Source organism: Melozone crissalis, unplaced genomic scaffold, assembly GCF_028551555.1.
Source record: "Melozone crissalis strain CALT ecotype California unplaced genomic scaffold, PUWL_Pcris_2 ptg000027l_1, whole genome shotgun sequence".
NCBI lineage: Eukaryota > Metazoa > Chordata > Aves > Passeriformes > Passerellidae > Melozone > Melozone crissalis.
Genome location: NW_026535805.1, coordinates 19,272,584 through 19,287,365, shown reverse-complemented (window position 1 = coordinate 19,287,365; position 14,782 = coordinate 19,272,584). Strand labels below are relative to the sequence as shown.

The 14,782-nt window shown below is 45.7% G+C and overlaps 1 protein-coding gene across 1 annotated transcript; it reads left to right on the top strand.

The window, feature by feature from the left end:
- The first annotated feature begins 4,344 nt into the window (after positions 1 to 4,344).
- On the top strand, positions 4,345 to 14,556 carry LOC128939098 (epoxide hydrolase 1-like). Its single transcript, XM_054279866.1, has 10 exons — positions 4,345 to 4,417; positions 5,741 to 5,764; positions 6,627 to 6,840; positions 7,646 to 7,826; positions 8,654 to 8,884; positions 9,245 to 9,374; positions 9,694 to 9,908; positions 11,758 to 11,866; positions 12,207 to 12,326; positions 13,272 to 14,556. The coding sequence occupies exons 1-10, from the start codon at positions 4,389 to 4,391 to the stop codon at positions 13,471 to 13,473; spliced, it is 1,455 nt and encodes a 484-aa protein (XP_054135841.1). The 5' UTR covers positions 4,345 to 4,388; the 3' UTR covers positions 13,474 to 14,556.
- The last annotated feature ends 226 nt before the right edge of the window (positions 14,557 to 14,782 follow it).

Below are 14,782 nucleotides of genomic sequence, written 5' to 3'. Positions count from 1 at the left end.
CAGGAAGCTGGCAGGGTCCAGACCATGTGCTGGCCCTGTGCTCCATCTGTTAAACCTCCATGGATCTTTCCCCTGAGGAGAGACTTCCAGTCGCTTGGCCAGGCAGGGGCTGGGTTAGCACCACACCCCCATGTCAGTGATTGATTGATTGATTGATTGACAGCTCTGCCAGGGCTGAGGGGGGCTGGGGGCAGGGCAGGGCAGGGCAGGGCACCTCACCTAGCAGCACATAAGCAAGCATTTCAAGCACCCCAAAAAGTGGCTGAGGACACTAAACTTACCCAGCCTCTGACAAGGATCCTGTGTCTCAAGACATCAACCAGGACCACAGCACTGGGACCTTTCCTCTTTCGGTCTCATCAGGGTTCCACCTAGAGGCAGAGTAGAAAGGAAAGCATATTGAAACTCATATAATGGGCAATTGCTATACCAGTAAAACCTAATTAACATCTTTTTATGCAGTTCTTTTCCCCCCACCATCTCATGAGTCCTAAAATCACAGGATAATCAGGGGGTGAGTTCATGCAGCACTCTTTTAGCACCTAAAGAAATCCAGCAGATCATCTGTGATTCCCTGTGCTCCTGGAGGCATCACCTTCCTACTTTGAGGCTTAGCATTCTCTAACATTAGATAATTCACACATCTACTTGTGATACTTGTTGGACTTGTAAGCCGAGTTCCAAAACAAGCTGGGCAAATTCAATTTGGGCCCCCTTGCCTTTTGGTCTCCACAATCTTACATGTCCAGCTATCCCTACAACCCAAACAAATACACATGTCCCAGATTACCACCCTTATCCCTCCCACCAAGCAGGTTTCAGGGAGATTCCCAGAACCTGTACTCAGGGAGAGAGAAAAGGTCAGTGGACATCATGGGAAATGACATACAGTACAATTCTACTACTGAAATGATCTGGATTGCCTCAGGGGTGGGAATTAAAGAGAAAATAAAACTCATTCATGCCAACCTCCTCAGCATGTCATTTTCAGGGTCATGATTTCAGACCATAAGCCTTTTCAATTTAACCAATCCCTTCAGTGGTTCTCCAACTTAAGTCTTTCTTTTAATCCTTCCCTGTCAACAGCTGGAAAGAATCAGGAGCTGGGTTAGTATGGCCTCCAATGAGTGATTGATTGATTGATTGATTGACAGCTCAACCAGGCTGGGGGTCTGGGGGTGGGGCACTGTCTCACCAGAAGCAAGACCTGACCCAACCTCAACCACACACCCAACCACACAGCATTGGTTTGAGACACTCAGCTCATCCAGCCTCTGGCAGCCACCCCATATCTCAGTACAACAGACTGGAACCACCACACTGGGACCTTTCCTCTCCTGCTCCCATCTAGTAGATAGAGAAGAAGGGAAAGAAGAGGAAAGCATTCTGAAACTCCTTTAAGGGGCAGCTGCTATTCATAAATCTAATTAATATCCCTTCATGAAGTTCATTCCCTCCAGCAGCTCTTGAGTCCAAAAACTGCAGGACAATCAGGCTCTGGGGGGGAAATGCATGCAGCAATCTTTCAGCACCCAAGGAGTCAAGCAGATCATCCATGATTTCCAGTGTGTTCTTGGAGGCAACACTTTCCTTGTGTGAAGTTTAACATTATCTAATATTAGATCATTTACACTACTATTTTTGATACTTGAACTTGTAAGCTGGGGGTGGTTCCGAGAGTTTTTTTGTCAGGGGCCCGATCTCTACATTTTGGAACGAATAACAATAATTTGGGAGAAGGCCAACAGGGTATCAGCTCCTTCTTGGGCACTCTTAGGAAGCCTACCGCTTCCCACACACTCCCAGTACTTTTATCACATCTTGGAGCAGGGAGAGGGATCAGTTGTCCCCCCCTCATGCAACAGTATGAAACAGTACGTTTAAAAGACTAGAGTCTTTTATCATGTGCTTTCTCTTCAGAAGGCTTTATTTCATTTCCCCAGTAAAATTTTCAACAAGTCTCTGTCCTTGTAACTTAACTACTTCTTTTGCAGGGTGTGGTATTATCACCTTCAGCTCTGCTCTTTGGCATGCTAATTCCTTAACAAAAGGGCAGGGCTGAGTGTGAATGTCCAAGGGCACATAATTATTATAAGATCAATAATGAGAAATCAACCACACGCTAAAAAATTCCTATGGACTGTTTGAATGAAAATGGCTTGGAGACTGCCTATGTACATTTAAAGAGCTACTCTGCACAGAAGCTTTGACCACCCCAAATTGGTCAGTAGCCAGTCAAGTTTCACATGGCATCTCAGAGTGAGAGGCACTGTGAGTAATAATGGCAAAGTGACCACAGTTCATGGCAGAAGGCAGTAATTCCTTCACATCTGGAATATTTGCATCCAATGCCACCCATGACACATCCTGATGGCAATGTGGTTGTTCAAATCCAAACTCATGTCCTGAAGCCAGGGAAGTCACAGAAGTTACAGCAGAAAGGACACCCAGGTTCGTGCAGTCTCAGAGTTGCTGTGCTGTGCTGCAAAGAGAGGCAGGTGGGCTGCACAGTACTCAAGGGTTGCAGCACAAAACAACAAAATGAGAGAAGTTAGCACCAAGAGGTAGCAATCATCAGCCCTCGTGGCTGGCTGGATAATCAGAGGTAACTGTTCATGTGGAAGAATTTAGCAAACATTTCGTTTTGAACTATTTTTGACTCCCTGATTGTGGAGGTCTTGGGACTGTTTCATGTGCTTTTTGCCACAGGGACTGTATTCATAAACATTGGTAAATAACTGAGGGCATACACATGAGTCACTACTTAGGCACATCAAAAATGTTTGATTTAACAACACTTTGATTTAGGAAACCCACGGGTTTATTGTGGATTTTATGCAGTGTAAATGCTTCTTTTGCTATATACTTGCCTGGGAACATAAGCTGTCAACATAAAAAAGCTAGAAAGCTGTGGTTCATTTTTGTTCCTCCTACTCTTGTAATTCCCTCTTTTGTTTATAAAGCCTTCCACTAATGTATTTTATTTGGAAGCTTAATAACAGAGACAGTACATTGGAAAGAATCTTTGTCTAGAGGCTTCTGAGAGGCAGAACAAAGTAACAGAAGGATGAATATAATTCTTTCTTGACTGTAAGCAAATAAAACCCTGGTGACGGTCTCCCTGCCACTGCCCTTCCACTTGTGGAAGCAACAAGAATAGTCCTTATTAAAGTACATGTTGAAAATGCCAAAGGCAAAATACTGAGCATGGAGCATAATATGTCAGTGATCCACCATCCTCTTTCATATATGTATTCTTTTTTCCATACTGCTCTTCTGCTCGCTTTCCCCCCACCCAATACTCCTGAGGCTTTGAACTCTCATTCACTCTCATGTCAGATTCCTATGAAGGAGAAGCCTTTATCCAGGACTATTTTACCAACCACAAGGAAAATGAAATCTCAGCACCTGAACTAAAACATAGCATTGATTTCTGCAGAAAATTAAAACCAGAACTTTTCCTTTATGTTCTGGCTGCTGCAAATCATGGGTGCACCTGGAATGCAGGCAAGTGATATACAGGTTGTGAGGGCCACCTGGAGGTCAGCTCATCGCAACACGTGCTCAGAACAGGTTCAGCTCTGTCAGACTGCTCAGTGCCTTGTTCCTGTCAAATATGGAATGCCCAAGGGTGAAAATCCCACATCCTCTCTGGACCCCTGTCCCAGCATCTGAATACATCGGTGGAGGACTAATTTCTCCTCATATCTAACCTTAACTTCTCTTGTTACAATTTGGGTCCTTGTGTTTTGTCCTTCACCTGCTGCTTCTCTGGGATGACTCTGGGTCCATTTTCCCTCAGCTTTTCACTGGTTAACTGTGGACAGCAATAAGATCCCACCCTTTACTCTTTCCTCTCCGGGATGAAGATGCTTCGTCACCTTCCTCATACACCACATGGCCCGGCCAGCAGTTTGGTGTCCTGCACCCCCAAGGCTGGGCCCTCTCCAGCCTGTCTTCTACCAGCAAGGCCAGAGGTGGCTGTGGCAATGCAGGTGTGGTCTCAGGAGCGCTGAGGAGAGTGAAGAATCCCTTCCCTCAGGCTGCTGTAGATCCCACCACAGGCTCTGTACGGGGGTATAACCCAGCTGGCCTTGCTGTGGGGACGCGGTGCTGCCGCAGCCCGAGCCGAGGAGCTCAGGGAGCCTCGGCAGGGCCGCCCTCAGTGCGTTCGGCATTCAGGGGCACCGGGGCTCGGGGCTGTTCCTGCTGCACGCAGGGCTCGGCCTGGACGGAGCTCGGTTTGCAGCTGCACACTCGGGCCATAGGTGGCACTGAGGGACGATGTGGTTTGCGTTGTCCCCGAGAAAACGTCACTGCGGAAGAGAAAGCCGGAGAGGAGAAGCTGGGAGTGTGTCGGAGCAGCGGCCAAGCAGGGAGCAGCAGACATGTGGCGGGAGAGCCTTCCAAGCGCATGGTGAGATCTCCTCGGCACGGGAGCAGGGATCCAGAGCGGGCTCCCCGCGCTTGGGCTGCATGAAAGCCCCGGGAGGGTCAGCAGGTCGTGGGAGAGCAGGAGCAGGAGCTGGGATCTCCTGAGCACGAGTGCGGAGGGGGTGCTGATCCACTGAGCCTTGTTTGTGCCGCTCAGAGAACTGCTGGGACAGGCTGGCTTTGTTAGAGCGGGGCTTGTGCTGCTGCCTTGATAGCCGCTCTCACACCCCTGCTCACCGACCTCCCGGATGTAAGTGCCGGGGGATAGTCCTACCTGTTGCATAAGCTGTTTGTTCTTATGAGCCCTAAGGTTCTTCCATGTCTGGAAGTGATTTAAGGAAAAAAAACCACGCATAGGCTGTTTCAGCAAGTGCGAGCCAAATTGCCTTGTTGGTGGCTGAGATATCCAGTACAGGCTCCGGGTTCTGCACTTCAGAACGCAGAGGGAAACAATTCTAGGGTGTAACAAACACCCAGTGGAGTTGGTTTTTCAGAGATTAGCAAATCTTTTTCCTTTTTGGCACTTGTTTTGGGGTTTTTTCTTGAAGTACTATAATTATTGTACCAAAGAACTCCCTAATGTAGCTGCCTTCCACAAGGCAGAGTAACAAGACTTGCTTCTATTGTTGCTAGATTTGAGATTGTGCTTTTGTACCAGAAACTACTAGGCTTAAAGTGAACCGAGGAGGACACTTTCTTTTCCTAGCAGACAGGGGAGACCTAAAGGCTTGATATCCAGTCAGGAGTAGCTAGAAGTGTCAAAGGTACAGCAGCTCCTTAAACTCTGGACGGGGAAGGGTCCACAAGCCTCCGCTGGTGCCAGCCCTTCAGCACGATCAGCACCACATGGCTGGGAGCAGAACTGCCCTGGAGCTCGGAATTGCCCTGCTGGGGCTGTGCACCTATTGCAACACAGCAGTCAAAGTAAACTATTTTCTTGGCTGAAGCTACACAGCTGCTCACGGGATGAAACACTGCAAGGACACTTATGCAGTTGTTTTCTGCCTTTCATCTAAATTGTGCCGAAGGAGGGATTATTATGGCAACAAATTATCTAGCTAAAGCACAGCCCAGAAACACTGTCTCTTTGTACAGAGGCAGAGCTTTGTGAGCCCCTCTCTGCCCATCCTCTCCAAAGAGTACAAAAAATAATGGCAGATGTTGCCAGGTGGCTAAACAGCTTGTGATCACATCCCTGGGAAATGAGTGGTTCTGGCAGGGGACATTTTTTGCACAATCCAGAAGGGTTGGAATGGGACAACACTATCAGACTGTAAGGATCTTTCTGTTTTTTCCTTTTTTATAGGGAGAGCATCATGTCCCGGATCAGGTGAGTGGAATAGCTGTTCTGTGCTGCAGTCCTCTCTTTTGGTTACTGCCCTGACTGGGGCACAGTGTCATTCCTTCTGTACTCTGGATGACAACAACAACAAAATCTTCACTCACAGCCCCCTTGCAGCCCCCTGCAGGAGCCCCCGACACCTCTACTAATCCCCAAGGGAAGCTGGGGAACTTGAAACACAAGTCAGAGGGGTGGGAAGGTACACTACATTTAGGACTGCATGTCTGTCAACTCCAGCTCTGGCAGCTTGGCTCCCACACCTCAAGTGTGGGACCTTGCTGTTCAGAACAGAAACAGGGACACCAGCAGATACTCCTTACTTGAGAGCTACGGCAGAGAGCCAGGATTGCCCTAAGAGATGATTGAATCTGTAGGGTAGTTGTGCATGAAGCACTGGCAAGAAGAGGAGCATGTCCAGCACATCCAGCTTTCTTCAGCAGCTGGAGACATTTGTTTCTTTTCCTGCTCCTCAGCTCACTCTGCTCACTCAGTTTTTATTCCTGGGCAAGTCTAGCTGCTACTCTCTCATTCACTGCAGCACCTGCCTCAAAGTAGCTTGGCCCATATCCTATTGAACTTTGTCCCCCTGGGCATCCTGGTTCACAAGGAAAGGGACAAAGGCTTGTGATCAGCAAGGACTTGAGACCCCTAAGAAGCCTTGGTAGATAGAACCCTGCCCCAAATCTTACCTGTGATCTTCAAAAATAACAGAAATACCCAGTTCCTGCTGACTGCCTGGGATTTGGAGGCTTTTATCCCTGCTCAGTCCCTATGGATGTGCAAACAACCCTCAGCATAAGTCCCTTTGACACTGCTGTTGTTGAACACAAGCAACTTTGTGCCTCCCCAGGCCTTTTGACTATTCTCAGAAGAATGCAGTCCTGGTCCCTGTGGCTGCCCTGGGGGTTGGAGGGATGCTGCTCTGCTGGCTCAGATCTGGACGCAAGATGAAGACAATTGACATGGGCGATGGGTGGTGGGGCGCAGGCGAAAGGCCCCCCAAAGGGAAAGAAGACACAAGCATCCGTCCCTTCAAGATTGAAACATCTGACAAAGAAATCGAGGTACAGCTGCCTGGGGGGGTAAGGAGGGGCAGAAAGCTGCAAGGGGAGGCAGTCCATCACCCACCCACTGCCTCGAGGTGATGCCTTGGGGCTGACAGCAGGGCACTTCCATGTGCCAGGGCAGCTACCCAGCTCCATTGGATGATGCTCTGGCTCACCCCTCTTTATGAAGGGGATTTGAGCTCCGGTTCCTTGCAATGACCCCTAAAGACTTTCTGAGACAGCAGCCCCCCTGTGCAAGCTGGGGCTCCTCCTGCAGAAAGGCCATGCTTTGAGCAGCAGACTTTGACAGTGAGTCTGTGGATGGTGGAGCAGGGCAGGAGAGCATTGGGACAGCTGTGGCACCAGTAGGGCAGGACTGAGGGGCTTCCACAGAGGAAAGGTCTGTAAGGCTGAAGAGGGATGGTGTCTTGACTGAATCATAGCTCCTCCATGCCTGCATGCCTGTCTCTCTCTGACCAAGCAGCAACCAGCAGCTCAAGGTGAAATTCTTATTCTCCCAGCCAGCAGTGCTGCCAAGCTCCTAGCAGCAAAAACTCTGAAGTGAGTTAGCAGCAAGCCAAGAGTTAGCAGCACCCACCACTCCTGGGTGCCCATGGGGAACTTGTAACCTGCAGAAAATTGTATTCCACATACAAACAATTCAGGTGGTTCATTAGAGTATGGCACTTCTTCAGGAGGGCTTGTGGTGTCCCAGAGAGCAATACAAAAGCCAGCAGAGCCAGGAGAGCCTGTCTGTGCCTGCCCTGGCATGGGGCACATGGCAGCAGCTGGCCAGCCTGGCAAGAAGGGCTCCCTTCCACAGGACCTGCACCAGCGCCTGGATCGGTTCCGCTTCACACCGCACGTGGAAGGAGCCGCCTTCCACTACGGCTTCAACTCCAGCTACCTGCGGAAGGTGGTGGACTACTGGAGGAATCAGTTTGACTGGCGCAAGCAAGTGGAAGTGCTGAACAAATACCCCCACTTCCACACCACCATTGAAGGTGAGGAGGCCTCTGTGCCTTGAACAGGTCTCACTGGGAAATGCACAGCAAGAAGGGGGAGATGTAAAAAGTGATGATATTTGAGATAAGCTATGCATAACAGCTTTGTGATACAAGTGAAATATAACTAGTGGAGGCTCTATTATTAATAACCTTATAGGGATTAAGGTATGGTAATATGGTAAGGTATGGGATTACACAATGGGAATAAGATTAGGTCTGCTTCAAGATGAGCTTCATCTGGCTCTGAACCCATATTAACTAATGATGAGGTGCTCTTCAGTGATTGCCTTGAAGCCACCTTTGAAAAACTGTGAAATTTAGCGAAACTGAGGCTGGAATACCCCTCCCCACCACACACTAGTTTAGCCAGGTGAGTTTAGCCAGACTTTACATACATGATCTCTAGATTAGGGTAGAAAGACTTTACATAATTGATCTCTATGTTAGACTTCTATCATGCCCTTTTTCATGTTTCTCTTTTAACTACTGTAATGTTTTTGCATGTATCTTACCCCCATTGTGCTATACATTCAAGTGCAGTTCTTACTTATATGCTATGAGACCAGTTTCTCAGGAGATGGATGCTAATCTCCAGTGACCCCAATATCTGTGGCTGGGGTCAATATCTCTGTCTGTATGCAAAAGATGAGACAACTGATACTATGCCAGGCATTCCCTTTCAGCCAGGCATCTTCTTGCAGTGGGCTGATTGTGGAACTTCTACTCCAGATGCTAATTACAGTTTTGCCTCCCTCCTTCTACAGAATGCAAAGTAGAAACTATGGCCCCAGAGCTCTAATTTTTCTTTCTTGGATGTGTGACAGGGATTGATATTCATTTTATCCATGTGAAGCCATCCTATGTTCCTCACGGTCAAGCTGTTCGACCTCTGCTGATGGTCCATGGCTGGCCTGGCTCCTTCTATGAGTTCTACAAGATCATCCCTCTGCTCACAGAGCCAGCCAAGCACGGCCTGAATGAGGGTGATGTGGTGTTTGAGGTCATCTGCCCTTCCATCCCAGGATATGCTTTCTCAGAGGCCTCTCACCAGAAAGGTAAGCAATGAAAAGGCTCTGTTGGAATTGCAGTTTTTGGAGTAACACCTCAACTATCCTAGGCAGCCCTGGGCACTGCAGTTTGTAGTGCAGATGCCTGGCTCTTCACTAAGGCCTATGTGGCTGAGGCTTTGGGGCTGGCTGTGGAGATTTGCAATACTGGAAGTCAGGTCTGATTTCATTTTCCACTGAATTCCTTTCATCTTGTGTTCACTTTCTTTCCAAGGAGTGAGGCAGAGCAGCATTGCACACTGTCCCTTCCCACAGCCCCACACACACGTGCCTCAGTCAGGTCACAGTCTTTGGCCAGGGGAGGAGCACTAGGACCAACAGGTCTCCTGTGCTTCCCTTTACCTACAGGGTTTGACTCCATAGCCACTGCCCGGATATTCCATAAGCTGATGAACAGATTGGGCTTCAAGGAATACTACCTACAGGGAGGGGACTGGGGATCTCGCATTACCACTAACATGGCCCAGATGCTGCCACAGTAAGTAGCAAAGGAAATCGGTACAGAAAAGCTGCCTCCAGTTCCTGCCCTATCTTCTGGCTCCATGGTCCTACCTTCTGTTTGCCCTGCCTCTCATTCCCTTCTGCTCTGCATCCTTCAGGGACAACCCCATCTGTATATTCAATTGCATTCATATGCTTTGTATTGAGTTTTTTTTAAATCATGATGAACCTGAAGGGCTTTGTGTATTTGATTCAGTTCAGTGTTTATCTCACAGCTGCAGTCAGACTTGTTTTCTAGAAAACTTGGAGACAGAAAATTGCTTGATTTAACCCTCTATTCCTTAACTTACTTTTAGGTCTGTGAAAGGGCTTCATCTGAATCTTGTTTTCATCACCACACAAGGCTTGGGAAAGATGATTCGTACAATGCTTGGGGCTTATGTACCATGGCTTGTAGGCTTCAGCAGGGAAGATGTTCGACGTTTCTACCCTTTCATGCAGAAAAACATTTATGAAGTCCTACGAGAGTCTGGATACTTACACATCCAAGCCACCAAACCAGACACTGCAGGTAATGTACCCTCTCTGTATCCCTGTGAACATGCTGCACTAATCACTTGTGGTACATGAAAACAAAGGCCAGCCAAATTTGAGAAGCAGTGACTTCTGGTGACTTGAGTGCAAGACTCATGGGAGTAATGAGTTTATGGGAATGAGAACTGTATAAAATGAAGCTAAAAGAAACCACTCAAAAAAAATGGAGATTTCAAGTATATCTTTTCAAGGTCTTTTAAATAGTACACCACTTTCCTTGAGAATGAACCCATTGCCATAGAGTCCTTCAAAAGTAAAACACAGGGTTCTGAAATGGAATCTTTGAGAAGTAAATGGGGCTGAAAACAAGAGAAATATCACAAGCAAAGAGGTGCAATGTGAAAGTTGCAAAAAGGTAGACAAAGCTCAAACACCTGAAAAGCCAGAATGCTGACATCCTGGAGGCCAGTGGATAAGGCCTGTGAAGAAAGATATGGCCATTTCATTATGCTAAGAGGAACTCTTTGCATCAGTACCCACCAGAGAGGATTCTGACTTTATTGAAGTCAGCCCTCAACAGGAAAGACAGCAGAGCTGTCTCAGGCCGGTGTCAGATTTGGAGACCAGAGAACAAACAGCCCCCCATCCCAGCAATTCACCAAAGGAGAAGAAGCTTAAACTGGAATGTCAGTGAATGCCTAGACTATTGCTTGAAGTGATTGCAAACCCAAAGAAATAAAAGGAGATAAACAATATATGAGGTGGGAGGGAGCCATTGTGGCAGTAGTGTTTCTGGTTGCTTGGGTGTTTTTAAGGGCCAAAAAGTGAAGGGATCCACAAAAAAAATGAAGATCAGTATATCTAGTCTCTCTCTGATCAGAAATCTGACAGGATTGTTTAAACAAGGAGAATTGATTTACGGGGGATAATATCACAGGGAAATCATGCTTCAAGAATCAGAGTTCTGGCAGAATCAAACAGCTGTAGATCCACTAATGGAACTAATATAATTTCCAAAAATATTTTGTTGGGGTTCCTTCCCCAGCATCCTTAAAAAATTGAACTGCCTTAAGAAAAGAAAGCTAGTCAACATGAGAATCCAAGCACAGGAATAAATCCACAAGTTCCAGGGGAAGGAGAAAATCACAAAAATCTGTGCTGACATCTGTACCCTTTAACAAGATCCTAGCTTCTCTATGAATAAAAGTTAATAATTAGATGTAAAACTGACAGTTATCCAAGCTTTGGTTTATAAGTGACTGGTTGATAAAACCAGCCAATAAAACCTGATATCAACAAAGTTCAAAGCAGTTTAAGTGGGTTCAAGTTTGGCTGCTCCCGTATGAGAGATTCCATGAGTCAAAGGTAGTGCTCTCAAAAATCAGCTGGATCAAAGATTAGGGCACTTTTGCAAACTCTAAAAAAAATGAAAAGCAAAACCACAGAATCCCTTATATTTGTGATATTCTGAATCTATTGTATTCTTGTTCACCCTGTTTCATACATATATTTTAGAATCAGAATACAGCCCATCCTAAGCAGAACAGTGCTCCCAAATATTTTATCTGACATTTCTTTTCAGACTGCCATCTCTTTACATCTGAATTTGCTCCTTTTGCCACACATCACCAAGAAGCCAATGGATCTTCCTTAACTCCCAGCTTCTTTTGTATAGGAACTATCTGAATTTGTAGTGCCCTCAGATACAGCCAGAATTCCTCTGCAGGGAATTTGTCACAAATAAAGTACTATAAGGGATAGATAAATAGAGACTCTCTGTGTACTGAATTCTCTAGAAAACTCTGAGCTCTTCATCAAAGTCCAGTTTAACTTGAACTGAAGTATTGCAATGCCAGGCAACTGCAACAGCTCTTCTCCTCGCTTAGGTTGTGGACTGAATGACTCCCCAGTGGGGCTTGCTGCCTATATTATGGAGAAATTCTCAACCTGGACAGACAAATCATTTCGGAATAAAGATGACGGAGGCTTGGAAAGGTAAGATGTTAGGTTATGTTATTTTGTGAGAAGTCTCATTAAAAGAATGACTGGTGGGAACTAATATGAGGATACAGGTAAGATACTAGCCTGGCAAAGCTGAAATTTAGGGAGGAAAGGCTGACATGACAAGCACTAGTTTAAACTTAGAGCAGACTGCCTGCACACTACTGCTTCAGCATCAGGTGGTTTTGCTCTGAACACACAGGTACCAACTAATCTGCTGCTTGAAAATAAGCAGAGATTAAGGGGGACAGCAGTTCTTGAGGGCATGAGCCTAGCATAGAGCGCGGAAGAACGGCTTCCAGTTAAATTTCTTCCTCTCTCTCTCTCTCAACAGCAAATACTCTCTTGATGAGCTTTTGACCAATGTGATGATTTATTGGGTGACATCCTCCATTGTGTCTTCAATGAGATACTACAAGGAAAACTTTTCCAAGGACCCAAGAATTCATGACAGGTAATTATGTGGCAAGTTGCAAGGCAGATTTGCAAATGAGGTTGAAACATTTGCCTGTACCGACAGTTAGATCACTTACAACAGCACATTTAATTCTGAGAAAAATGAAAGTCCAAATTCTTACTTGCTTTGGATAAATATAGTTAAGGGTCACTTTTCTTTTGAACCCATAATGCACACAGGGTAGCTTGCAGCCAAGACAAGGCAAAAGACTTAAAGCACCAAGCAAAGTCTTGTGGTCAAAATACAAGTCTATATACTTATTCACCAAGCAAATGTGACTTGTAGCCCAGTTCAGTGAAAACAAAACAGAAGATCATGGGCATACCAAAGAGAGAAGTATAAACTGAATTAGGAAGGCTACTGCTTGCTGCAGGATAAGCTAAGAACTACAAGAGTTAAGCACAAACCTGGGGTAGCAACTTGGAGAGCAGTACTTGAAACCCAGCACCTTGTGACAGCTGGTTCATTAAGATGATGCTAAGAAAGGCTGACCACAAAATGTTGCTGAGCAGACAAGTAACTGATCATCTGAACAAGTGGGAGAGTCTTTTTCTTGGAGGACTGAACCAGCCCCTTTCCTCTCCAGAGAGTAATTTGTTATGCATTTGGTATCATATTCTAAAGCAAACAGGGGCTGGCTCATTTCACAAAGAGGTGTGGTATCTTGTCATGTAGCACAACACTTACAAAAGTTAAACTCAAAGATGGAACATTTCAAGATCAACCCATGTGCAAACTTGGCTCTACTTTGCACCTCTACAGATATCTTCTAAAACTCAATGATACCTGAATAGAAATGAAGCTCCTCAGTGGAGTGCAGACCAGGGGGTGCACTGCACAAAGCGGGGAAACTTCTCCAGCTGAATGTGTTCCCAGAGACAGAGGTTTTATAGACTGCCCCCAGGACTGGTTTCAACAATACAATGAACTTCTGTCTTCCAGGGTTAGCGTACACGTTCCCACAGGGATTGCAGCCTTTCCTCAGGAGATTGTACACGTACCACGTGTCTGGACAAAGAATGTCTACAAGAACATCGTCACTTACACTTACATGCCACGTGGAGGGCATTTTGCTGCCTTTGAGGAACCAAAGCTCCTGGCACAAGACATCATGCAGTTTGTCCGAAAAGTGGAACAGCTGTGAGCCTGCAGTTGAAATATGTGCACAGAATGGAAACAAGTGGCTCTACCAGTGACAGAACCTTTAGACTGGGTTTGTTTAATCCCTCAAAATAATCACATATAGAAGCCAGCATTTTATTTTGATAATAATTACAGTCTTGATTTTTAAAATTCAATTAGTAATGTTTTCATAAGGAAAAAAAAAAAAACAAAACAAAACATCCAAAACGCATTTTGTGTTCCTTAGTTCCCAGCACCCTATCATTGCTGCATTCATAGTTCAAGTATAACAGAATATGTAAACAGTTTATTGCAGTAACATTGCACTCAACTGAGGAAGAGAGGTGAAAGGAACTGACCAAGGCTTCTGTTTAAAAGCTTCTTTAAACACTTGGGCACCTGCATTCTTAAACATGTGTTACAAGCAGCTTTGGTGGAAGCATAAAAGGCTTTGATCTCCTGAGCACAACCACTCCTACATTCAAGTTATATTTTTCCTTCAAGAGGCCTGAGATTCCATATTCAAGTGGGCAGCTGCACATAAGGCAGCTTTCAGCACTCAAAGTTCTTCCCCTAGAACAAGCTTAAGAAGCAGCTACTGCACATTGTAAACAGATATTAATGGATACTACAGCAGAGAGGGCACTCTAGTGTTCTCCAAGCTCAAAAATTCCAAATTAAGTTCCTACTACTTCTATCATCTCATTCCATCAAAAAAGGTCAAAGTTAAAATATGCACCAAGTGTAGAGGGTTACTTCAACCTTCACCCTCACAAAGGACTTTTACCATCCCATTGTGCATTTTTGACTAGTAACAGCAAACACCCTCACTACCAGTAGGTTCACCTTTCTCTTCAAGTGGGATGGAGTTATTTCAAGCTACTGAAAGCTCATTACAGCACAGATAATTGCACAGCAGACTGAAGACAATACCAGCAGATATCTAGCTCTAACACACTGCTCCCAGGGCTTCTCTCCCTGTCCTGTTCTGCAGCAGACACCAGCCCAGAAGAACAGGCTCAAGTTCTGATTCTAGCTAATACAGTCTGACTAAGAACACGAATTTGGCAGGTAAAGATAGGGCTAAACTTGATCACATTCCCCTGATTTCTATGCATTTCAGAAACTCAAGTTTCTTCCTTGAGTGAGAGTAACCTTCCATTATTGCAGCAGCACTCCTAAATTTCTCTGAAGAGGGTTAGCAAAGAAACTGCTTACTTTTAATCTTATATCTAACCAATTGTCAGGGCTGTTAGGCAAATATTAGTAAAAAATATAAAATTGCTTATTGCTACCCTGCCTCCAGAGTACTGGTCTCTTTCCATCTCCAA